This window comes from Brachycentrus maculatus, unplaced genomic scaffold (assembly GCF_059751285.1).
Source record: "Brachycentrus maculatus isolate JH-2025_06_01 unplaced genomic scaffold, ASM5975128v1 h1tg000144l, whole genome shotgun sequence".
NCBI lineage: Eukaryota > Metazoa > Arthropoda > Insecta > Trichoptera > Brachycentridae > Brachycentrus > Brachycentrus maculatus.
The window spans coordinates 747457-775342 of NW_028280897.1; the positions used below are offsets into that span (position 1 = coordinate 747457).

Here is a 27886-nt window from a genome sequence, read left to right on the forward strand (position 1 = left end):
ATAATCGCCGGGTATTTTTTTATATCCTGAATTGATTTTTATGAAATAAAACATTTCCAAACGGTGAAAATAATTATGAGGCGAATTAGAATTAGTTGGAAATAGAAGAAGAGCACGAGCGAAGAAAACTTGTCATGATCATGTATTTCAAATACTCAAGTATTAATTAGTAAGGACACGGTTAGGTCAGAAGCCGCAATGATCGAGAGGTGCGCAAGAGGCGAAGATAATGTGCAAGTACAAATTGGTCTGACGTTCTATTCTCTCTGCCTATCCTTATGGGGAAGCGGCGTGAAGGTAAGTTACTTAGTAGAAACAAAAAAAAGACGAATTACCAAGATATTAAATTTCACAACGATCGTTGGTGTACAATGTTTAGAGGCTGTCAAGAAACGCTCTGGCCGCCATGAGTTATGCGTACTATTGCAAGTATTGCTGTAACGTTCAACAGATGGCGCTACTATTTCGGTCAAAATAGCTGTTTGAAAAAACAATTTTTTACCCGGTGCGCCGGGTGTTTTTGCGACATGTCCCAGGTGTAAATAAAATATTGGGTTGATGCAAAAGTAATGACCGTTTTTTATGATCCCAGGTAAATTTTTTTTTTTCATAAATTATGAATAGTATCTTCTTTTTTTACGATTCCATTGTATAAAGGATGCTTTTCCTCTACTTTCTATTCAGTTTTGGCCTAGCCAGAGTACAGTAATAACCCCTTGTATTTTTTCAAAATGTCGTTCGATAAAGTGCATTTACGTCATTGTTTACTTTATGAATTCCGTAAAGACAATACCGCGAGTGTGGCAACCAAAAACATTTGCGAAGTGTACGGAGCAGATGTCATCAAAGTTCGACAGGTACGAAGATGGTTTGCAAAATTCCGATCTGGAGATTTTTCACTCATTGATAAACCACGTACCGGGCGGCCATTGAAGTCTGATGAAGACGAATTAAAGGTCATAATTGACACCAATCCACGTCTAACCATCAGAGAGATTGTTTCAATGATGGGAGTCAACCAAACAATCGCATTAAGACATTTGAAGCGTATGGAAATGGTTTCGCGGTACGACGTTTGGATACCTTATCAATTGTCGGCTGCCAATTTATTGGATCGTGTTTCAACGCGCGTTGCTTTGAGTGCGAGACAAAAACATGAACCTTTTTTACATCGTTTGGTGACGGGAGATGAGAAATGGGTCGTGTACAACAACGTGACAAGAAAAAGACATTGGACTATACCTGGACAAGCCGACAAAACAACTTCGAAGGCCGAAATCTATAAAAAAAAGTTATACTTTGTGTTTGGTGGAATAATAAGGGTATTGTGTAATTTGAACTCTTGGAACACGATAAGACAAGTACAGCAGAACGATATTGTCAGCATTTATCCAAATTGAACATGGTCCTTCAAAAGGATAGACCAGAATTGGTAAACAGAAAAGGGGCAGTGTTTCATTACGACAACGCGCGACCACATGTGGCTATGATGACCCAACACAAGCTAAATGAGTTAAATTGGGATGTTATCAAGCATCCACTGTATTCTCCAGATCTTGCTCTTTCTGAATTTTATTTATTCCGATCACTGCAAAAAAAATTAAATGATGAAAAAAATTATTCAATAGAGCAGGTAAAAACATCCCTTACTTCATTTTTCGCATCAAAATCCACGGAATTTTATACTACTGGTATTAATTAATAAGTTGATAGAAAGATGGGAGAAGGTTATAAGAACTGATGAAAATTATATAATTTATTAAATAAATAATACACAAGAAAAAAAAATTAAAAAAAAATATATGTAAAAAAGGGTCAAAACTTTTGCATCAACCTAATATATAAAAATACGGGCGTATTCGAATATCACGTTGGGTGAAAATTTCAAAGCAATCTTGAATTAATTGGGAAGATTTAAGATTTTGAACGAACTGGATATAAATTTGTATTTATATGGATTTTCATAGTAACAGCGGTTATATTTACAAAGATTAAAAATATCAAGGGTAAGAGATCGAGGGTCGAAGGGGTGTCGGAAGATAGCGGATCTCCTGGTTTCATAATATGCACGAGTAGACAGGAGTACAAAACGTCGAGTAGCTGTTCCGGACTGCCCAAAATAGGGACACTTTCTCACGAGTAAGTGGCAACGTCGGGGGAACCCAAAACGACACGTAAAAAAGAAGAAGAAGAAACATCCGACAATTCTACATTCGAAATCAGTAGGTGCATTCTTTCAAAAGTTTATTGAATACTTCTCTTAAACTGCATCACATAAACGCAGTGTTATCTTGGTAGTTAACACATGAAGGAAAGGCTATCAGCCATCCGCTTCAGGTATCAGTCCAGGGTAATATTGAATAAATATTACAGTACTTGGATACAGCGATTTATAATTGCCCCTTCGAGAGTGAATCTTTGCATCAGTTTTTTTTTATATTTTAGAAGAAAAAAATATTAGCAAGAATTAGGTTGTGTGTAAATAGGTCATGAGTTTTACTTATTCTAAACAAAAAACGCGTTTGTTTTGTCCGCGGAGCAAGGAGTTGCATTTTCTTAGTAAAGATAACAATGCGCCTTCTCGGTCGTCTTTTGCAAAACTTTTCAGGACATTGTACAGAAATGGGTTGTGTACCACTCAGCTTTATTACAGTAGCGGCACAGTATTTTTTTTGCAATAGTTTTTACTTACCGAATTTCGATCGGCTACTCTCAGTTTCATTCACACGATTAATGTTTTTTTGCTGAAATTGTTTAATAAGTTTCTGTCTAAATTATAAATTAAAAGCTTACTTTTTACCATATGAGTATGTTTTATATTGTTACAACTAGTTTAGGAAGTTACAGATGTTTCTATCTACGTGTTTATATATAAAATTTTATATTCAAACCCGTATATGGAAGCATCTGTGGCGTTCAAAACTAGTCGATATAATATAAAACTCATATGGTAAAAAAAAGTGTTTTAATTGTAATTTAATAATTTCTTAGCACAAAGTGAATGCCGAAACAATAAATAACATAAGTTTATGTTTCATCGCGCGTAAAAATATCGTGAACATTTTTTTAAAAACCACTCGGTAAATACCACATACTACAATTTCTTTAAAATCGAAACAACGTGTCACAAGAAATTGTAAGAAAAAGTGGTATTTATCAAGTCAAATTTAATTTTAAAATGGATAAATGTTTCCATAAAACGACTGCCGAATCAATTAACGTTTTGTTTACTCTAATATTTATTTTATACCCTGGACCTGAAGCGCAAGGCTGATCACCTTGCCTATGATCAATTTGACATGGCATCAGTTTGATGCAGTACCCTATGCACCATTGGGTGCGTATAATGGTCAGTAGTCTGCCTGTATATGAATTCGCGACACAAGCCACCCTGACCTTAATATTCCTGTAAATTATAATTGGTATTCGACTCATACTATACTCCCTGGGCGTCTTCAAATTTATCAGAAAAATTCTCGTTCTTATACAATAAACCATCACAGTATGGCGCACTGGAAGTAAGGACACTTCAAGAATTGAAGTGCGGCGCTCGGGAAATTATCACTGAGAGAAACTCGACCACGACTCAATTCGGAATATCTAACTACGATCGCATATGGCGCATTAACACTGAAAGCGATTTGAAGTCGATAACTACCGCGCCACACGCGGTGTCAATAAACTTCAACAGTCGTAAACAATTCCAACTCTATCATCTTAAAGCGTGAAATTTATTTTCATTGCGACGACATGTTAGATCTAGTCCGTCAAACAAAAACAAAGGGGGTCGTTTTCATGATTTTTGAAGCACATAACTTTCAGTGCGACCTACAATGATCTAATAAAATACAAAATACGTTCTGATAAAATGCATTTGATATTTGATCGGCATCAGAATAGCGTCAATAACTGAATCGCAACAAAATATTGAGTTGAAGAAGATATTTCCTTTGTAGCCATAGTGGTAACTGCTCGGCTGTCCAAACTCAAAACACAGTAAGGGACATTTTTTGTAGTACGTTTTTTTGTAGTATTCTACTTAGTCCAAAAATGCAAAAAATAACGTACTACAAAAAAATGTCCCTTACTGTGTTTTAAGTTTGGACAGCCGTGCTCACATAGACAATTGTGTACAAAGTAATAAGCATTTTATAGATACATCGGACGAGGATAACAATTTTGTGAAAGGGGAATGTGGAGGTCTAGGCAATTAAAGGGCTTATGACCTGTCAATCACTGCTTTTAATTAACACCTTATAAAGAATTAAATATTCACCCTTTTGCCAATTTACCACAATGATTGATTTTTGGACGTGTACACATCCCATACGACAGGGAACGTTTTATAAACGGGATTTTTTCCCCAAATATTGAATTTTACGTAAAGTAAATTGAAAACATATCATTTATTGCTCTAGAGAGATTCTAATTAAATAATGTATATCATTTATCAGCCATTGCGTGAAAAACGGGTTTTTAATACCCATTTTTGATACTTTTTTCTTAGACTGGTTTTTTTTTACAAACAATATTTTGAATGTGTACAAACCTTTGAATATTTAATCTACATGTATATAATATATCCCTCGACAAATGGTAAAACAGATTTAATATCTATTTCAACGAATACAAACTTGAATGAAATCTAATTTATATTTAAAGCACTAACTTTGTGATTTTCCATTTAATAACTAAAATGTAACTTTAAGTCTTGATAAAGAAGCGGTAAGCTTCGAAACCGGTAGACATTATAATTAAGTTATAATAATATATTTATAGTGATTTTAAAACAAAGTTAGATTTTAATTATTGAATGAAATCGTCTGATAATATTAATAATATGGTCTCGGTAAAAACCACTTCAATGAGGTTTTTGTTTGCAGGACGTCGATTCCATCGAGAAATTAACGCATTTAATACGCAGTATAAAAAAACATTCATATCATGTTTAGACTTCTACTTCTAACATTAATTCGACTCAATATCAGCGCGCGAAACACTTGATATGAAATTATGTTTGCAACCCATTTCTTTTTCACACCAAGCTTTTCTTCGTTGGGAATTGATTAGACAACCCGAGTTTCCACTATATCTACAATATGACGCAAGGTGATACGTCTCAATATATTATCCTCTGACAACACTGTTCTGAAACTGTAAACACCCCTTCATCCAACACCTACCCTTTGTAGCCGGGACTGAGTATCTCGCATAACGCCGCCTTGCTAGTAATCTCAGAGTACAAGGAGTTTGTATTACTGGGGGCTATGCTTTTATAGGTGTCCGCACAGTAACAAGATGCATTCGCTTCATGCGATCCTCATCCTCGCGACCTCGCTCCTTTATATAACTTTATAATGGAAGTGAATATAAAATGAATTTTCCCACGAAAGGAAAATTTAATATTATACTTGGAAACAAGCTATCTACGGCACCTCTGAAACATCACGGTTGCATTATTCGTACTAACGCTGACTTCAGAAATATTATGACCATCAAAATATGATACCATACACTATTGCGAATGTGCTTGCTGAATGTCTTATCTGACCTAATTTAGTTTCTAAACAGTTGCGTGGATGATTGATGTGAGAAGGAGATCCTGATACTAAATATTCTTGAGTGTGTCCAAATCCGGGTACGTCTACTTAAAAGTTATTTACATTTACATCAACATAGGTGAAGAAGGGAAGTCTGGGTATTTACAGGGATTACGACCTGTAAAATTCTGATTCAAGTAATTACTTTATGCAAGTGTAACATTCACAATTTTACCCATGATTAACAACCTGTCTACAAAGTGGTATTTTTCCTTTTATTAACACCTTATTTTATATGCGAGTTCACAATAATTAAATAATAAATCAAATATATAAATCGTGTTCTGAGGCGCCCCGTAGTATGTTAAATATTTCCAGACGAAGCTTACAATTCCTGAAGGTCTGTAATAAATTAAATAAATAAAAACTTACTTCACTCAACAATAGAGGTGCCAAGAGCTTGCATGTGAAAGAAAATGTCAATCAAAGAGTATATATACTACTTCCTAAATTTGAGTAGTGTGGTTGTCAATCATGGGCAGAATGGTGAATGTTACACGTGTATAAACTAATCACTTAAACCACCTTATGACAGGTCGTACACCCTGTAAATATTTAGACCTCCATTTTCTTCATCATTTATGTTGACATGTTAATATTAAGAATTGTAATTTATCGTCAATAGCTGACTGAGTGCGTCCGAATTTTTGTTAGCAAAAGCTTGACTTTACTCTGCTAGTTTATGGGTGTTTACTGAGACTTTTATTGACACTTTTCCTTTCATATATTTTTATGGTCAGACACACGAGGTTAAGGTGGAAGTATGTCTTGCATTTCATGCCCAAACTCCGGAATATAATAAATAAATTGATATTGGATAGGAAAAAAATAAATAAATTTTTAAAGTAAACATTAATTTAAATTTTTAGCATATTAATCCTATTTCCTACACTGCTAGTGGCATATTGCATTTGTATTATTTTCTGAACACTCAAAATAGATGATGAAGAATATGGAAGTCTGGGCATTTACGGGACTTACGACCGTCATAGGTTGGTTGAAATAATCACTTCACACTCGTCTAACATTCATTAATTCTACTCATGATTGACAACAACACTACTCAAATTCTTTGAAGTTCTATATATATATGATCCAATTTTAAACCACTGTACAAGAATCACTAGAATTCTCACCAGAGACATCTATTGGTGAGATGAAGAAGCTTTTTTATTGAGCAGAAAATCTTATATTTGTATGGTGAGATCCGAATTCTGGATTTTAATCACATACCTACATGAGAAGCGCCTGAAATATCATTTTTATTTTATTATTTAAGCTTATAATTTAAAATAATATGAAAAATAACTCCTTTAATTGGAGATAATCCAGATTTGTGGACAAGTATTTGGACACATTCAAATGTTTATACTATTTGTGTTTACCGAATTCCCCAATATCACCCTGAAGCCCGGAATTCCAGATCCAGTTATTATTACTGCGGTACATAAATTGATATTGGTATTTGCTTATAACGTATCGTATAATAATTGACGTTTGAAATTACACCACAATGTTGTTCTATTATTACCGTGTATGATTGTCTAGCTATAGAACCGACCCGTCATTTCCCAACAGTAATCGGATTGAACTAATTCGGAATTGATGATATTTCATTCACATGTGGTATTAATATTTCGTTATTATTTCACATGTCTTTTGTATCAAATGATGCATTCAAATTTTGTTGAACCAACCAGTCAATAAGTTAAGAGTACCTAAGTATACGAGGTATGTGAATGTGTAAATATTTATAAAAAATATATTTGAAGCACTAACATTGTGATTTTCCATTTTATAATTAAATTTATACTTTTAATACGTATTTATCAATCTTGATAAAAAAGCTTTTAGATTCGAAACCGGTAAATATTACAATTAAGTAATAATAAAATATTTATAGTGATTTTAAAACAAAGTTACATTTTAATTATAATATGTAAATATTTAATTCCATTTCAATTCGTATGTTATATAACTTATTAATAATAATAATCAATATAATCGTCACTTAAAACAAACTAACCAACCATCGCAGAGCTTCCGAAGGGATAGGCAGAGAGGAAAAACGCCACATCAATCTGTATTTGAAAAAATCTTTGCCTCTTTCCATATTCATGCATCTCCTCATATCCGCCGATTATTCTGACTTCTGACCTGACCATGCCCAAGTATTTTAAATTCTCGATCAAGCCAAGTTTTCCTCGATATTTCTCTGCTTCTTTTCGCCTCATAAATTGATTTCACTGTTTGTTCCTCACTCTCAGATTCACATGTCCAAACCATTTCAACACACCATTTATAATTTTATCAATAATGCTTATCTCAACCATGCATTCTTTTCTTTAATCATCCTTCGAATCTATCATACATCGTTTTTCCGCACGTTCATCTGAGAACTATCGTCAAAGTTAACTAGGGATTGATTTTATTATTTATTTTCGCTTTATTTATGTATATTACTGAACAATTGTTATTTATAATCGTTTTATTTTTATTTCATTGTTTAAGGATATTGTATTTATTTATAACATAACACAAAATCTAATAAAAATTATGAATTATTTTCATCTCACCAATATATGTTTCTAGTGAAGTTCTAATGATTCAAGAACAACGTTTCGAAATTGGTTCATATATATAGAACGTCCAAGAATATGAGTAGTGTAGTTGTCAATAATGGGTAGAATTGGTGAACGTTACACGTGTGTAAAGTGATCATTTAAACCAGCCTATGACGGTCGTCAGCCCCGCAAATGCCCGGACTTTCATATTCTTCATAATCTTCGATGATATGTCAAAAAACAACATAAAATTTTACTCTATCTGTAGCTGCTTTAAAAGGCGTCTGAGTGCTTTAGTGGAACCACTATATCGAGATTTTAAGACAGGATATATGCTATCTCTTCTCCCTATTCTACGTTTACCTTCAACTTTGTCTCGTAATATAAAACGCATTACTTCGTATTGCTCTCCCCTCGTAAAATGGACAAAGTACTCCAGCTTTCTTTACTTTATAGTGTCCACAGCTTCTCTCTCTTTTCCCACGCGTCTTAAAACATCTTTGTTACAAATCCCTTCAACCCACGATAATATGAGCACTCTTCTATGACACCTCTTTTCGAATGCTTCAATCTTCTTTGTGGTAGATATATGAGCATCTAAAGTTGACATTGGACGTCATTGAGAACCACTAAGGAGATGTATGATCATACACTTATTATGCACATATTAAGGTTTTCAAAGGAGGAAAATTAATAAATTTAATATATCGTAATATATCTGAAAAACTCAATTTAAACTTTTAAAGACTGTTAAACTATAGACAGTTGTTTCTATTATAGTTGCTTATATCAAATATGGTAAGTAAACATTTTGAGTAAGACATAAAATATATATGATATATGATCGTTAATGACTTTCGCATGCTGAAAACATTAATATAATTCAGCTATAGTAAAAAAAGACAACAAAAATCCAAGTCTGAAATTATACGCAAAACTGCCATTTTCACAATTCCCTGAACGGGGATTATAACAAAATATGGCGGTTACGAACAAATTATTGATTTAAAGATTTGCGAAAAAGGAGACTGCCTAAGCTTCTACTTTAGAGACTCGATAAAGATTCCATTATAAAACTTAAGTAAAATATTCAGATGATGAATAATGTAGATCAACTTAATCCATTCTAAGCCGTAAAACTCTAGGCAGAAAAACCTTTAAGTACTTACCAAACAATGACGTAAAAATAAAGTATTGAAAAAGAACTTACATAATAAAAGCATGTAAGGGATAATGTGAATTTACTGTTTTCCGAATTTTTATTCGATAATCTGATACAAGTTAAAGAACTTACTCGAGTACTTAATTTAGATACTTAAAATTATAGTACTTTTCTGCCGAATCGCGTAATTTGATGCCCGAAGTAAAAATATGATGAAAAAGAGAACGTAATTATAATTTATACGAATTAAACTGATTGGAGACATTCGAGGGACGTGAAAATTTTACTTGTACATTATATGAAAAATCTGATTTGAATATGTAATGTTAAAAAGCGCCGACTGGTAGCAGACGCAACGCAGTTTCTGATATAATCAGGAAAAAAACTGTCAACCATTTTATAAAAGCGCATACGATTTTTTAAATATAAATATATATAAAAAAAAAACTTTAAAAAGTCAGTAATAAACTAACAATCAAATGGCTTCCCTGTAGGGGTAGACACAGATAATAGAGCAATCTGTCCTTGCAAACGATCTTCGAATCTTCTATATACATTCATGCATCTCCTCATACGTATCCGTTGATTATTCTAACATTCGCCTCATAAATTTGTTAAACTGTTTGGATATCGTTTCCTTACATAAAAATCAATTAGAAATATAAAAAAATTCATTAATAATGAGTAAATGCGAGGAATTTGGGAAATTCCAAGTTGCTGTTACGCATTGTAATGAATGTCAATTATTTACGAATGTTATACGTGTCTAAAGTGATCACTTAACCAAGCCTTTGACTGTCGTTAGCCCTGTAAATGCCCAGATTTCCATATTCATCTTTGTTGAGATGTAAAAAAATAATGTAATGTCAATTTTTTTAAGATTTTGTTTCGCATTTTTTTTGTTGTTATTTTGAAATCGAGTAAAAAACGCGTACAAAGGGATTTCAGTGTACATATATATGTTACAGAGCTTGATTTAAGGCGTGCATATTGTAACAAATTCTAAAGATAGGAAGAGAAAGGCCCTTTGGAAAATTTCGAACGAATCAATATCCGGTGCGATATTGTTCAGCATAAAGGTGGCTTTTTCAATATGCGTAATCACCGGCAGGTTGTTCCTGTTCCTTAAAACTTGACTCTTGAACTCGTGATAAAATGGAGACAGAATAATATACTTACTATTTTGTAAATTAAAAGCATTGTTAACTTTGTGGTATGGTAATGTAAAACTCTCCTTATTATTCAGTGTTCACTTTGTGAAAAACCACGTTTAAAAAATTGTGTAGTTTTGTGTACTTTTAAGCAGGATCGCACAAAGTGAACGATGAATAATAATAATAAAATAAAACCCTTATCCGCACCCCAATTGTGCATAGGGCACTGCGTCATATAAACGCAGTGTTATCTTGATCGTTTACACATGAAGGAAAGGTGATCAGCCCTCCGCTTCAGGTACCAATCCAGGGTAATAATGTTGAATAAATATTACAGTGAAAAAATCACTTAATATTTATTTTACCCCCCTCGGGAATCGAACCCGGGACCTCCAGAACGGTAGCCGAGCGTGCTGACCATTACACTACGGAGGCGGACATGAATAATAAGGAGAGTGTTAATATCCTAACTAACCATCACGTCACTTCACCACAGGGGCTGGCAGAGAGAATAGAACGCAACACGAATCTGCCTTTGCAAACAATTTTCGCTTCTTCCACATTCATGAATCTCCTCTTACACAGCCGATGATTATTCCGATTTATAAGTATTTGAAATACTTAATCATAACAATTTTTCCTCGATCTTCTGCTTTTATTTCCAACTATGACTTTCGACTGCATTAGTATACTTTTAGCCTTCTTTTACCAACTCCACGATTCCCTTCCATAAACTAGTATTGATACCAGGACTCCATCGTGTACCGCCAGATAAAATTTTTCTGTAAGGCTTTTATTCCAATCCTTACATTCTTTCGTTATTTTATTTATTGATTCGGCATTTTCACAGCTTTGTGGAATGACATGTTGATTATTTCCATAATTATTTAAGGTAGATAGTTTTGACAAGTGAATAATCACATGTCGAAATGAAAACAATATTGAAAACTGTAGTTTACGAAACTAGTCATGTGTAATGAAATAAAACTCAATAAGTGGTATTATGGAAGAGTTTTGTAATACAGTAAAAATATAAATTTATTTTTAAGAATGACGCTTAGTTTTAGGTTATCAAAACTGATTTATAACACTGTGAATTTAGTTACTTGTTCTTTCACCCACCACAAGTGAGTCGGTTTGGTTTCCGCGTTTTAGTGATAACGCGACACTAATAAGCGAGTATACAGTTAGCTGTATAAATTTAGGTGCAATATCTTCAGTCACGTTGCGAACGCAAGACATCACAAAATCAGGAATTTACAGGAGTGCGAAAACAATTATTACAGGAACCGAGCAAACACCGTATCCAAATATCCTTATCGCTACGTAACACATTACTCAATAAGTCTCCGATCTGACGTAAATGGCAACACTTTTGGCTGATTCCTGGATAGTTTTCTTCCTTAAACCCTCATACGCACCCGATGGTACATAGGGCACTTAATCTTATAAACGCGGTGTTATCTTGATCATTTACACATGAAGGAAAGGTGATTAGCCCTCCGCTTCAGGTAGGTACCGGTCCAGGGTAATATTGAATAAATATTAGAGTGAAAAAAGTCACTTATATTTGAACCCCCCTGGGAATGGAACCCGAAACATCTAGTTCGTTAGCCTAGCGTGCTGACCATTACACATTACACTATGGAAGACCTTTTAACGATAATTGCTAAAATTTCATGGCATTCTGACGTTCAGGTTACGGGTTACAGCAATTAAGGTGACCCAGATATGTGTACTTCGAAAATAAAAATAAAAATCCTGTATTGAATTGATATTGTTTTGTGATTGGAAAAATAGAGATTGAATCAAAGAGAGGCTTGATAATCGTTATTTGTTTAACTTTATTTTAAACTTTGAGATAAACAGCGCAAACCACGAAGCCTCATATGGTATATCTTATACATTATTTTAAATACAATGAAAAATTCTAATTAAGATCTTCAGTGGTAGATGATCCGACTAAAAGATATATTATGTTGATTTCCGTTATTATGTCTTAAAAGCTCTCTTTTAAAAGACAATGACTAAGCCAACTTGTAGTACCGTAAGCGTCATGATTTTGACGGATTCCCGATTTAAAAAATAGAATAAAAAACATTTTTAACTTCAGGATCTTTAGATCCTGAAGGAAAATTACGTCATTTTGATTGCAGAAGTCTCGCATCTATTTTTCTAGGCGTCTTTTTGACACACAGTTGAAAGATAATATTGCAAGGTCGAAGGCCGTTTTAAGATTTATTTGATGTCTTCTGACCGTAATAATTTTGGAATAATTGAAATAATATTCTGGGCAATTTTCACCATCGAGTAATTGTTGAAGTTGAGATTCGGACACAGTTATTTTAAAGATATTACATTCAACATTTTGAGTGTGTCCAAATACTTGTTCATAAAATCCGGATTTTCTCCAATTACAGGAGTTATTTCATATTATTTTTAGACATCTCATCAAAGATGAAGAAGAATATGGAAGTCTGGGCATTTACGGGGCTGACGGCCGTCATTGCCTGGTTTAAGTGATCACTTTACACACCAATCCTACCTATTATTGACAACCACACTACTCAAATTCTTGGAAGTTCTATTTATATGAACCAATTTTGAAACATTATTCTTGAATCACTAGAACTTCACTAGAGACATCTATTGGTGAGATGAGAAAAAGCTTTTTACTGAGCAGAAACTCTTTTATTAGTGAGGTCCGAATCCTGGATTATAATCACACACATGAGAAACGCCAGAAAATTTCACTTTCATTTTTATTATTTAAGCTTATGATTTAACTAGATAATTAATTCACAACATTTTGAGTGTGTCCAAATACTTGTTCACAAAATCTGGATTATCTCCAACTACAATTATTAGCCCCGTAAATGCCCAGACTTCCATATTCTTCTTCATCTTTGATGAGATGTCAAAAAATAATATATTGCAGTCACCCGACTATAACATTAATTCTAGTAGTTGGTAGTACAAGTGGAGTATGTTGAGTTTGCACTAGGGAAATCAACTACTAACCGACATGCTGAAACGCGGTCGTATAAACACCGATGAAGCTGAACGCTCTGGTCCACTGCAATACGAGATTGTCTCGAGAATGAAGGATTTCAAGAAATAACGCCGCGACCGTAATACGTGTTCCAGTCACCATTTTTTTTAGACTCATCAAACTGTCCCGATTGATTTTAATTAAAGAATTATAATACAAAATGAGGAAAAAAAACAACACAATACATTTGTTCACTCAAACTTACAATACATAAGAAATTTCGCAACATAACGTATATACATATCTAATTGGCACATAAAAAATAAATTATGCAATATTTTTAATTTCTCAACAAAGACGATGAAGAACATAGAAGTCTGGGTATTTACAGGGCTTACGACAATTGACTTCAAAAAGTTTAAATAATAATAATTTTATATTTATCATACAAAAAAGTTATATGTTTTTTAATTCCTAAATAAAAATCTCGCTTTCACTTCATGCTTGTTGTCGTACGTCTTAGAGAATCTTTGTCATATAATGTAGTGTTTTTCGTTCTATTGAATTATATAAGACTTCCGAAATTTGAGTAGTATGATTGTCAATCATAAGTAGAGTGGTGAATTTCACACGCGTATAACATAAAGTTATGCAACCGGCCTTTGACAAGTCGTAAGCCCTGTAAACACCCACACTTCCATGTTCTCCTTTATCTTTGTTACGATGCCAATATTATTTATTTTATCAGACACTGGATTATTTACGCACGATATATCAATATTAAAGGTGTCTTAGGTACTTGAGATGACCATTATATAACCTGAGCAGTATGTGAAGCAATGAGGTAAATGGATTCCCAAAATTGAAGGCTCTCCCAACCGCATTCCCGGATCTGATAAAGAAGCATCTAGACTTCCTAACAGACCTCTCTTGCAAATCAAAATTGTTTTATAAATTGAGTTGCATTAACCACTCAACCATTGTGTCATTCTCGTGTCACTCCTATCGGAGGCTGGCGACCATCTCCTTGAACTCCACACGATCCTGGGACAGCATGACGAAGGTTGCTACCTCTTGTATTCCAAACTACTGTCAAAGGTTTTTTAGCCATGATGTTCTCATGTTGTCCGTCTTTCTCCGGATCGGTGCGAGCAATTTCACCTGTCCGTCTTTACCCCGTACGCCTCCCTCCCCCGCCCCTCCCCGCTCGATCATGAATAATAATAAAAAACGGTCCGGAATGGGGAAAAGTAAAATGCCAGACGGTAAAATTATGTAAAGTGTACAAACATGTATTACGTTTATATGGCGTGCCATATCAGACCGTAAAAAACCGGACTGCTGGACAATAATATTCCGTGGAGCGTACAAACAGTAAGAAATCGGAGTTGTTAAATGTTGAAATGATTGTTGACAGGCATGGTCGACGATACGATAAAGGCGAGGCCGTCATCAGCAGACGAGGACGTGATGCAGGGCGAGCAGTACGTGGAGTACGCAGTGGTGCCCGAGTACGACTACTACCCCGCCGCGCCGCCCGAGCTGGCGCCCTTCGTGCCCGACTTCACGTACCGCGCCGAGGTGGTCGAGTGGCAGACCAAGGGCAGGCCCGACGCGGGCCGCTTCGCCATGTCGCCGGCCGACTTCGAGTTCTACCAACCGGGTCTGTATTCTTTCTCTTATCCTTTCTGCCGCATTCCGCTCTTATCGTGAACGCCGTCACTATCGACAAGTATCTCAACTTTACATCTATTCGATTTACAACAAAACCAAAAAAATGGCACACAAATACCGCGTTTATCCTCCGGAAGAGCGTTCCTTATAGAAACTACTACAACTCTTGGTGAATTCCATATTCCCTTCCTGCTTTTTCTTCTTATTCGTCATCTTTCTATAGATACTTAGGATCTGTCTGTGCCGCCGCCTATTGCTCTTGGGATGTTGAGTGACAGCTATCTCTCCATTTTTACGGGGGTCTGCCTGGGAGTTAACGTCCTTCAAGGTTTCCTTGAATGTCTATCTTCTGACATTCTGTTTAAATGCTCATTCCAATATCGCCCCCGTTGACCTCCTTATCTCGCGATATCTTCCGTCTTACACGTTCTCCGGATATAGATGTTTCTTACGCGATCTCGCAACGTGTTTCCGGTAATAGGCCGGAGAGTTCTCAACTGAGGGGTTCGAAGCTGAAATTTTGTTTAAGAAGTATCTGCTCTTGCTTCAATCCATAAGTGGCTTTTGGTCGAACACATGTTTTGCATATCTTCATTTCGCTCTCAATTCTCACGTGTTTGTTCCTCCAAACTGAATTTCTGAGGGATCCGGCCTGCAGCCTAATAAATTTGTTTAAGAGTCTCACTCTTACTGCTGATGGTTTATAATTCGGAAAAAATGACGCCAATAGTTAAAAGAAACACTAGATGTCGCCACTAACTAGCAGATGAATCGACGTATGGATATTAAACATTTTCACATTCCGAAAATCAAAGTGGACAGAATGGAAAACATTACACCACTAAATAAAGTGACGATTTAAGAAAGCCCATAACCGATCGTTAGCCCTGTAAAAGTCTAAAATGTATATTTTCTCTTTTCATAAATTGTTTTGACTCTGTAAGACATCATTGTAATAATTCTATTTAACAATATTATTATTACATATTATTATAAAAGCAGAACATTTATTTTAGAAATTCCACTCCTGTATCTCTCCCCAATCTTTGGGCAGCTCTTAAACTACTTGACATGACATGATATTTATTTCCGCGTTTATTTATTTTAAATCACCCATTCTTGACATACACTACTTTTTTTCCGTTCAATGATGTTGGAAATCGTCGTATCGTACAGGTCTTAATATCCTACTTCATTTCTTCGATGATCTATTCTCTTCTCAGCCCCGTTTGACATTTAATCTATCAAATTTATCTTAAAAGCAACGTCAATTTCCCGCAAATTTTCGCCCGATACAAACTGCCTAGATCGCCAAACGATAAATAAAGTTAACCTTACCGACGCGATGCGTATTCATTGTGTTCACGATTCCAGTCCAGGTGTCAGGCCAATTTCAACCATCACAACTCAAAAGGAACGAGTAAATATACTGCGAAGAGATAACCGACGTCTTTATACGTCGACGTCAGAATGTTCGTATTTAAACTAACCAGCTGCCTGACATATATAAAATAGAACTCAGTCAAGGATCTGAAGTTAATGAACTGAAAAAATACTTTATGGAAAGATATTTGTGTTAGTGTTTAGTTATATTGTATTTTTTCCCCTTTAAACATGGTTCTTGCCTCGCGTTTTTTGTATGCCTTTTTTCTGTAACTTTTATTGCTTAATATTTTACATTTTTTTATGTAATATGTTTAAACAAATAAAAGGATTATGATTTTGCATTCCTTAGAAGGGATCAGGTGAAATATAAATTACGATAGATGATCAATTCAATAGAATGTTATTAAGAAGCGTCGTATCACATTTGATCGTATAGAGATAGATAAATATCTTCAAAATCCTTTTGGCGATTTCGCTTCCAAAAAGCCCGAGTTCGGTGTAATTATATTACATAACGAGCTGCTAGAGACAACGGGTAGCCGATTTACAGCCTGAAAAACACAATTTCAAATTTTCACGTAATGGCGCGTTACGCAACGTTAAGACCGATTTTCCTAGCTTCTGAAAACGGGAAAAAAATCTCAAAATATACATGACTTATACTATAGTAGATTCTCCTTCACATTTTGACCCTTATCCGCATCCAATGGTGCAAAAGGCCTTGCATCGGAGAAATGCAGTGTTATCTGGATCGAAAAATACGTGAAGGCACGGTGATTAGTTCTGCGCTTCAGGTGTGATATTAAATAAATACTATATTTCGTACATTAAAAAATTTATTTATTTCAATAAAATTTTTGAAATTAAAATAAAATTATTACGATTTGACATTTGTATAAAAAAATTTTTGAAAGAGAGAATTATAGGAATATTTTCAAAAGTGGACTCAAAGTTAAATTTAGTTGGTTATTTAGTATGGGTTAGTTTTTATTGATTGCTTTACTTATTTATAATTTTTCTAGATTATCAAAACCAAGACCAGTTTAATTTACAAGTAAAATTTCTATACCCGTTAATTTATTAAAATTATGGTCTTCAGATATAAGGTGATTAGCAAATTCCGAAAAATTGTTATTTTTAAGGCACCGTAGATGTTCTTTAACTCTGATATTGAATTTACGCTTGCTACAGGGTGTCTGATGTCAATACTGCCCTCGCTATAGTTAATTGTCATATATAGTTATTTTTAAAAGTAGGTCTTATATATATTGAATAATTCTATTTCATCTATTAACTCGCAATTTCGGCCATGGACTTTTATTAATTCAGAAATTTAAAAAAAAACAGCTTGTTTTGTAACGATTTGAATTAGTGCTGTACAATAGTCGCTAAATGGTTTGGTATTTTTTGAACGTTTGACTTTGTTCGCCTTTGTAGGGTAGTGCTTGTACATTTTGTATACAATTAAGGCTAACCACCTTAAATGTATACAATTCACAATAAAGATAATTTAATTTATTTTATGCAGTGCTCTGCGCACCAAAGAGCGCCAAAGTGAAGAAAAAATTAAAAATGATCATAATATCGCGAATTAAAAGTTGTTTTCACCGCCAACGTAATGCAAAATAAATATGTGTTTTTCACTAAAATATTAATTTTATATTTCCTTGGATTGGTATTTGAAGCGTAAGAGCCTTTAATCACCTTACCTCCATATAACTAACGTACAACTTAACATTGCATCTATTTGATGCAACAATCTATGCACCATTGAGTGAGGATAAGTAAAAAGAGGAAAGTATAAATAATGTTTTCGCGTATACATGTATAGTACTAATATTTGGCGAATCGGTTTTTAATAGCATATTATAGTTGGCCTGTTCAATTGATACGTAGGATAACGTCATACAATATAGCGCACTTTAGTTAGAAGATATGGTATATATCTTAGTCCCTTTCAATGTATTCACCTCCCCGATGCACACATTTATCCCAACGGTGTTTCCACTTTTGAAAACAGTCCTGGAACGCTTCTTTTGTGATGTCCTTTCATCAGCTCCAGCCCATTCAATTTTCCAACGCAGAACGGAGTGTTTCAGAACTCGCGAGTTTTTTTTACCAAACACTCGATTACTGTTTTTCTCCACCCACCCTACTCACCTGATCTCGCTCCTTGTGACTTTTTCTTGTTCCCCAAACTCAAAAGACCTTTGACTTTGAAAGGAAGAAGATTTGAGACGATTCACGAGATTAAGTCAAATGCGACGTAAGAACTGAAGGACGTCACAAAAGAAAAGTTCAAAGGCTGTTTCCAAAAGTGGAAACACCGTCGTGTGCGTCGGGGAGGTGAATACTTCGAAAGAGATCAGTCTACGTATTGATTGAACAAGCCACGTATAATGGCCAGACTGATGATTTTTGTTGTTTCTTAGTTATTTACAAAACAAAATATTTTTTTATCTTCAGATTGTTCTAAAATACTAAAAATCCCATTAACCAAATGGGATATTAGCTTCCTTGTATGACACAATTTTTTTAATGTACACTGCGCACGAAGCGAATAATGCGATATCTACGGTACATCTTGCTAACGTACATTTTTCAAAAGATGAAAGAAATTTTGAACGTATTAATATGACAAGTATTATCTTTTATGACCATAATACACAAGTGGCTCAAATTGTGTGGAATATTTAACGTAATTTCCATATTAAAAAATACTGGTTTTACTTATAAAATTCTCGTAAACAAAACATTTATTTTCACAGTTCCCTAGCTCGCTAAACATAAATTTTATATCAAGTATTTTAATTTGCTCCAGAAATGGAAAATATCGTAGATGGTTTTTCATATTTTTTAGATGTGTTTCCCGGAAAATCGTATTTCGCAACGAGAGCTTTTTATCTCCGACGTACGTATATGTATATTTACCGAACGTGCCGGACATTGAGCACGCGCAACACGAACAGTGTGAAAAAAAGTATTTAATCGTTCCACTTTAATTGTACGAAGAAAGGAGATAATATTTGCGAATCGTGCAACATCCTCTATTTGTCTGGATTACTTCTTCGTGCCATCGAATGAATACTTGACGATCATTGTTACCGATCACGCTATTTTTATAACGGAATTAGAGCAACCTTGATTATTTAAAAATTCATAGACATTTATTGTTTCCCGATATCACGGAGGTTTCCAGGTCGTAAAAAAAGGAGAATAAGCCTCAAATCCCTGAAATCCCTGAAACTGGAAGGAAATTAAATAATGAGTGTCGAGCTTAGTATTGTAGAAATTAGCACGTTCGTTTGTTTGCCAAACAAACTATCACATGTTCGTTTCCCAACCGGGTCAACGAGAAAATTAATATACTTTTAATTTGATTTGAACAAAGGCCTATTTATTCATGATAATAATGTTACATTTCATTACAGAGCCCCGCGAATAAGGGATAGAAATATTAATATTGTTTCTGAATTCCGAAAGGTCGGAAATTTATTAATATAATATTTCTCGAGTAAGCCTGGAGCGACATTTTAATATGTTCGTTTGTGCAAAAAGAATCTCGAGTAGCTTGTTGGAATTTGATATTTGATTAAAAAAAACATTTCTGAATAGCTAACATTACCAAAGTAAATATCGAAAGATAATAAAGCGAAAAAATGTGGAAAAACACAGGGTAGTAATATTATCAACCAATTATATCTTGTTCTTCTTTGCGACGTTGCCAGTTGGCTAATATTGAATACATAATAATAATTCATCCTTTTAGTTAGAGCATTTTGCTCTTTATTTAATGGAATACGAAAGGTTGTTTTTTTTTATCTCGTTTCGTTTAGAAACTGTTACGAGGACTGTCCTAATCTTAATTTTACTCCTGTATAGGTTACCCATTGCAAGAAATGACGAAGATCTTCATACAAAAAAAACAGCTTAATTAAACGTGTATCACCTTTATCGAAACGGTTGTCAAATTTTGAATGTTAGCAGCCAAAATAACCAAAAGACTTCTTCATCCCACGAAACTAAGAGCATTGGACGCAGAAAAATAATCTGATGAAAACTCCATTGATTAATAATAAATATTTAATGTTTTAAAACTCCATTAATTAATAGTAATTACTTGAAAGTGGTCAGGTTAGGAGACGTAATAATCGCGGGTATGTATGAGGAGATGCATGAACGTGGAAGAGGCGAAGAATGTTTGTAAAGACAGGGTGGTGTGGTGTTCTATTCTCTCTGTCTACCCCTGTGGGTAGCGGCGTGATGGTTAGTAAGTTAGTCACTTACTTACTTATGCCATTTCAAACATTATTACATTTCAACTTTGATATTACGCATTATTTAGGATGTGGCAAAAATAACTTGAACTTGCTCTTTGTATTAAAATAACGGAATCATTTTAAACGCTTCGACAGCAAATGCACAAAACTCATCTGACCAGGCTGTAGTTGCTACCAAAAAGAGCGTGAGATGAGCTGGCAAGAGGCTGCCAACCCGCCACCCTCGCAACTCTATAGTCCGCCCAACCACCCGCTGTAATGTGGCAGGTCACCCCCTATAACACAGGCTGAAAGGACTACGCCGCTGTCCACACATGGAAATTGTCATGCTCCGATTACATTATTGTAGTAGCTGGAAATCGGTATTTACCTAGGGATTTCCATTTTAAACCAGATTTCAGTATGGAAGCGAGAGCTACGCTAAAAAGAGCTTAATTAAAATACAAGATTAATATCACGCGGTAGAATCGTTATATATTTTTTTCAATTCTATTTCCACCGTATAACGTACCCTTCTCTGCATAACTGAACATTGCTAAGTGACAGTAACCACTTTATAAATAATATCAACGAGGAAAATATTAAAAGGACGAAGAGGCAAGGGTAGGTTAAGGAGTTTTTTCAACAACAAAATAAATGGAGAAAGTAGATTTCGTAGCATCAAGATTTAAAAGCCGACCCGAATGATGGAGAACCGTTACATGTTTCTATTTGTTGAATAAGTAAAGTAGTACTTATAAAAGAGAACATACAACTTTATTTTAAAATGTTTGTCATAGTAATACGTTTCAAATTTGTTTTCAACTTGCTACTCGAAAAAAAACTCTTGCTAGTGAAAAAATAAGTTTTATAAATTCGTTGGATGTTTGATTTGTTAATAAAATAAATCAGTACATTAAAAAAAATCATAACTAAAAAAATTATACCATATTAGTCACATTCATAGGTTACAACATCGTTTCTCAGCCTGGGGAAAATCGTTGATGATAAAAAATTTATTAAACGGTAAAAATCAGGTTTTTATTTTCTTTCTTTCTGCTTTAGGGTGTCTCGATGTATTACAGCGTCAAATAATTAGAAGGTAATAGGGACGAGGCCACAAAACCTGAGAATTTTTATAACAAAATGAATAACTTTATCATTTCAATCCAGTTTTGATTTTCCATGCGTTTTTGTAATTTAAAGCACCGACGATTTAAATTGTATCGTGATTTAATAATACAATCATTTTTACTTCAGCGATTATATAGAAATTAGCAGTATGTTTAATTATTTTCTTTCAGCGTATGTATCGCATTATAATGAGTACAGTAAAACCTCGATATAATGGACTATCTGGGCGGAGTAGGTATCTATTAAAGCCGAAAGTCCGTTATATGAAAATAGGTTTAAAATAAACAAAAAAATGAAAATATTAACACTGTATTTAGATATAAGTAAATAAACAATACAAAATACAAACAAAATTCAATTTTTCGTCTTCGTAAACACGTTGTGAAGTGATTTTGATGACGACAATGTTTGCTAACGACAATGTTTAATAACGACGCGGTTGCTTTCGGTAATCCTGCATTGAAAACGGAATAAAGTTTTGTTTGCACTTTTGAATCATTTTATAATCAACCCTTTAAAATTACGAAAAAAAGAATAATATTTATTGACCGGATTTTTGTCCGTTATATCCGAAATTTGTTAAATGGAGGTCCATTATATCGAGGTTTAACTGTACAATAATTTGAATCGTTAATTGTTATTTTCATAAGCGAAATGATTCTTTATTTATGAACCATCGATCAAAACACAAAAAATATTGCGAAAATATAGTCGAGTTTTTCATAATACAAATTTCAGCGAAAATGTCCGAAGTAAGCGAACTGTAATTACAGTAAACCCCACTATAACGTTGATATGCTTTCTTAGTTATCGGAGGGAACGTTATGGGGGTTTAATGTTTTAAATTGTATTTTTATATTTTAACCAGTGAAAATTAATGAGAATATCATTATTTAATTAAAATACAATCTTAAAACATTTACCCCGTATAACAATGCCTGCGATAACGCGGTACCTATTCTCAACGTTATGGAGGGATTTAGTGTGTATGTTAAAAGGAACATATGATTATTACGCAGTATGTTATTATTATTATTAATTTATAATAATGACGATTCTTATAGACCCGAAACGCGCCATTCCAAACGACCCACCTGTGGATTTCGACTTCGAAGATTCATTCGCCGAACCTCGGCAGCACCGTCAGAACCCCAATTTGGCAGCGAACAAATTCAACAAGATCATGGCCCCGTCCGACCCGGTGCACGTCATCCGAGATTCCCTCATCAAGAGGTACGACCAACAACCACTAAGCGCGGAGAGGGTGCTGGCGATCTTAGTTAATTTAATTGCATAACCAATTTTCTTCAATTAAAATTTTTAATTCATATTATATATATTTTTATATGTGTGTGCGTATGTATATGCATGTATCAGGGGCGTACCTTCTATGTAGGCAAAAAAGAAGTGCCTGTCCTAACTTTGACATATAAAATCGCAACCAGTACCTACCCTTACTAAACAGAACCAGCTTACCTTACAACCTACCTCTACTGCCTACTCTGATTAATTCTCTATACACGCCGCTGGTATGTATCTATGTATATGTATATATTTGTTCGTTTATATATATGTATATAAATAAATTAAGTTAAATGCACGGTAAACCTCAGTGAGGGCATATTACCGAAATGTGTAATTTGTAATTGTATATATGATGCTAATAAACAAATAAAATAAAATAAATAAATAAATACTTAAATGCGATATCATGTGTCTAACTTAATCACGCATTTACTGCATAAAATCATGTGCCCGCGAATGTAGATGATACCCTCTTTGCGCTTAGGCCGGCTGAATAATACTATGTACAAGTACACAAAATTTACTTGTATATTAGTAAAAAAATATATATATACTTATACTTATGGCTTCGATTAGGAAATATTAATAGTGTACTATTATTTCACAGCGACAATGAAGCTACCGGGAGGGATTCCGCGTTCGGTAAGATCACTTCGGAAAAGGACATCCCGACATCTCTGGTGCCCGCCTCCCCGCGCCAGAAGCACATCCTCCAGCACTCGCTAATGCGCAACGGCACCCTGGACAGCGCAATGAGCATCTACATTTACGCGATGGTCGCCGGCGTGATGGCTGCCTCCACCGTGGCCATAGCTGCCTTCGCTTTCGGATGGTACACGTGAGTTTATAATGCACTTATACTCACAATGCACGTTAACTTTTGTTTTCTCTCGATAATAACTGAATCTTGGAAGACTATTTACGTGAATTTTACCGCGGCTATTTGTGTGAATTTAGTTTACTTCTGAATATTTTCAAAAAAGTTTAAGTAAAGTGAACATTTGTTTAGTTTTTATTCATGAGATATATCGGTCCTCTCCCGGAGTAAAATCTTAATGGTGAAAATTTTTCTTTGGGATACAGGTTAAAGTTTTATTAGAGTTTACAGGCGCGTACATAATTTGACTTTTAAATTATTTAAAAATGTTTTTCTCACATGTAGGCTTGCGATGTTTTACCGGTTGAAGAATTATGTTTACGAATAATGTTGAATTATACTTTTTTTAAGTATTTTTAATACAAAAGAACTCTACAGTTATGAAAATAAATATTTTTTGATTTCCAAGATTCAATTATGATCATTCAGCGAGAGATATAGAAAATTTATCGAATATGAGCTGTCTATAAAAACTATTACCCTCCCATAACTTACTTTTCCTACCCCGGGCTGTATTCGTGAGAATCTCACAAACCGGAACTAAACTATTTATGCAACTTCAATCCTTTGTAACGTGAAATAACTTCACATTGGAGTTACCTAAAGGGCTCTCGAAACGAAGCCCCCTTGAGAAAAACCGCATAACTTAGCTCTGGTTCTTTGAATTTTTTATATTACCATTTGTTCGACGTCTCCATAACATATGGCCAGATATATCGGGCTCATTTCCACTTTTATTCGAGATTACTTAACTACTTTCGCACTAACTATATTCAACCGCTATACGTGATATGCTAACTGAACGGTCAATGTCTTTATTTCAACCGCGAGGCTGCATATCATAAAGGAGCTCCTAGGCTCATTTGTGCATCTGCTTTCCACAAATTGGTGATTCGTTAAATTAATCCAATCGACGGACGCGACTGAGCCACATTCGAGAAAACCTGATCAGTGTTGAAATACAGACCGCATATACAATATGCTGGTCGGCCCATTTCTGGTGCCCGCGTATCAAGGATCCGATATCCTGTCTCCGCGTCGCGCGTCATTCTCAGCAGTTAGTTCTTTCTGGAACTATTACTTAGGATTCGCATCTCCGTACCGACATCGAAAATTATCAAGATTTTGGCAGATAGAGGACATTTTGAAGAAGGAAAATGACAAATCTCTCACAGAGCGCATACGAAAATTCAGGCACAAAAAGGTGTGGCGACCCACAGACGTTTACATCTGAATGACATCAGAACGATCTACAAGTTAACTTAACGCCACCGAAAGATAAATCGACTCAACTGGGATGGGAAATTTTTGTTGTTGCCTACTGTAACGTCGACGCTGTCACAATGAACGTCAAACATCAAATTAAATCCTACAACATATGTGATCAACTTAATACTGCGTTTATCTTATGCACCGTTGGGGTGCGGATAAGGGATATATATATATATATATATATATATATATATATATATATATATATATATATATATATATATATATATATATATACATATATATATATATATATATATATATATATATATATATATATATATATATATATATATATATATATATATATATATATATGTGTGTGTGTGTATGCGTAAAATAATTATTTCATTATTTGAAAACATGCGAACACACTATATTTTATCACTCGTGAGATATTATGAAGAAGGGAAATTTCATAGGTTTTAAGTGCCACCGGATAAATTTTACGGAAAAGCGATCAAACGAGACGATTTTATAAAACAGCAATTTCAACGCCGCTTATTGAATTACAGCCGTTAGCAAATATTCAAAGAACGCTTCCATACAAATAATTAACCAAGCCTTTGGATAAATTGCACAGGGAAACGATCGATAAAGACGCGGCGACATAGGTGCGGTATGGAACTTGTAAAACGACACTCGCAATATTTGCCGCTAAAATACGCTTTCCTCACTAATTGACAAATTCGGTTAATTAGCGAGTACGGGAAGAACAAAAATAACAACAGCAAAAAGCATGATTAATATTGCACATAGGCTGAATGCTATTTCCATTTTTCATAATGTCTAGGTGAGCTAATGAAAAATATGTAAAGAAAACATTGCCAGATTGTGAACGATTTTAGAAATAATTTATTGGACTTGCCATCAAAAAAGCTAAACGTTTATTTTATGGGCTTCGTTTAGACACGAAAATTTGTTTGATTTTATTCGTTTTCCATTCGATTCCTTCTTCATGATAAAGTGATTAAGAATGTCGGGACGACATATGTTATTGTCATAAAAACGGAAAAGTTACGTTACCAAATGGTATTTTTTTCAAATATTTTTGGTTAGTGTATAGCATAAAAATATATAAGTATATGTATAAACATATAATACAATTATTTATCTTTTACATAATAAATAAATACCTACGCAGAATGTTATAATGTTATGTGTTTTTCTGTTGAAAACTATTGTTTTAAAGTAGTATGCTATGTTGAAATTGCGCAATATTTTTAAATCGAGAAATGATTTCAACTGTGTTGGTTAATACCAAAACATATATTGTTAGTCCATTTTTGTATGTTTTTTTTTTATTTCTTTATAGATTCGATTACACACACATATTTATATATTTATATATAAAGGTGTGTTGAGATGGTTTAGGCACGTGAATCGAATGAGCGATGAAAGGATAGTCAAACAAATTTATGAAACGAATGTGTAATAGAAGCAGAGGAAGACTGGTGACATGATCAAGTATTTCAAATATTAGTGCGTGGTCAGGTCAGGAGTCGGAATAATCGGATGGTTGTTTGCAAAAACAGGCTGATGTGGCGTTCTATTCTCTCTGCCTACCCCTGAGGGAAAGCGGCATGATGGTTTGTTAGTTAATTAGTTGATTTGTGCGAAAGATTAATATACGAAACTCCAAATAAAATGGAAAAATCCTTAATTTCGGAAACATCCCGCACCGCGTATGTACGAACTGTAAAAATAAAAACTTATTTGTTTTAAAATTCTCAGTCTTTAGTTAGTAAAATTCTTAAGTACATCAGAAAAATTTAATAAATGATTTATTTTGAAACTACATAAAATAATATTATTTTTTTTATAATTTAATACTCGAAAAATTATTTGATATTACACTTTATATTTTTTGCCCTACTTATACAAATGTTATAATATTTAAAATCCTGATTTTCCAAAATCTTACCGACCATAAGGGACATAGACAAGTTTAGTATTTACTAACACAGTTTAAGTTGAACAAAGCGATAATACTACAGATTAGTAGAATACAGAAATAAATGTTCGTACAATTATATCGTCTGTAAAAAGGTAAAACGTTTTGCCAAATCCTTGAGAAGAAACGTAATTTCAACAGGATGGAGCTACGGCCCACACTCGGTTCGGGCAAGTTGATTACAAAGCCCGCGAGTGTACCCATTATCATTCCTTATGACATTTTTCTCCGGGAATAATCAAAAACCTGAGTGAAAAAAATCATCTTCCGATCCCTTAAGAACCCCAGAATGTCATGGCGGAGTTGAGAAATCGGCTTCCGGGGTACATAAAAAGCAACGATTGCCATTTGCTTTATTTCAATTTCAAAAATACTTAAAATTGCATGGTATATAACTATTATATTATAGTATTTTAAACGTGTTTATAGCCCGATTAAATAAAAACAATAAATTTACTTTAATATTAAACATGAGAAAAAATGTAACATCGCCTGTGAACATTTAATATCGTGATTTCAATACTATTATTTTTTTTACCTGTTTACAGACGAT

The 27886-nt window shown here is 34.2% G+C and overlaps 1 protein-coding gene and 1 long non-coding RNA gene across 5 annotated transcripts in view; one reads left to right on the top strand and one right to left on the bottom strand.

Moving 5' to 3' along the window:
* The window catches only part of LOC148308880 (uncharacterized), a 73367-nt gene that overhangs the window by 37706 nt on the left and 7775 nt on the right, over positions 1–27886 (bottom strand). The gene's annotated exons all lie outside the window — the stretch shown is intronic.
* Positions 1–27886, top strand: part of LOC148308881 (uncharacterized) — a 68711-nt gene that overhangs the window by 34730 nt on the left and 6095 nt on the right. For 2 of the 4 annotated variants that reach the window (XM_088260945.1, XM_088260947.1), the window contains exons 2-4: positions 14890–15135; positions 22990–23158; positions 23838–24068. In XM_088260945.1, coding sequence (XP_088117071.1) covers positions 14890–15135; positions 22990–23158; positions 23838–24068 — 646 coding nt within the window. The remainder of the gene's footprint in view (positions 1–14889; positions 15136–22989; positions 23159–23837; positions 24069–27886) is intronic. The other 2 variants (XM_088260944.1, XM_088260946.1) reach the window with 1 other exon arrangement.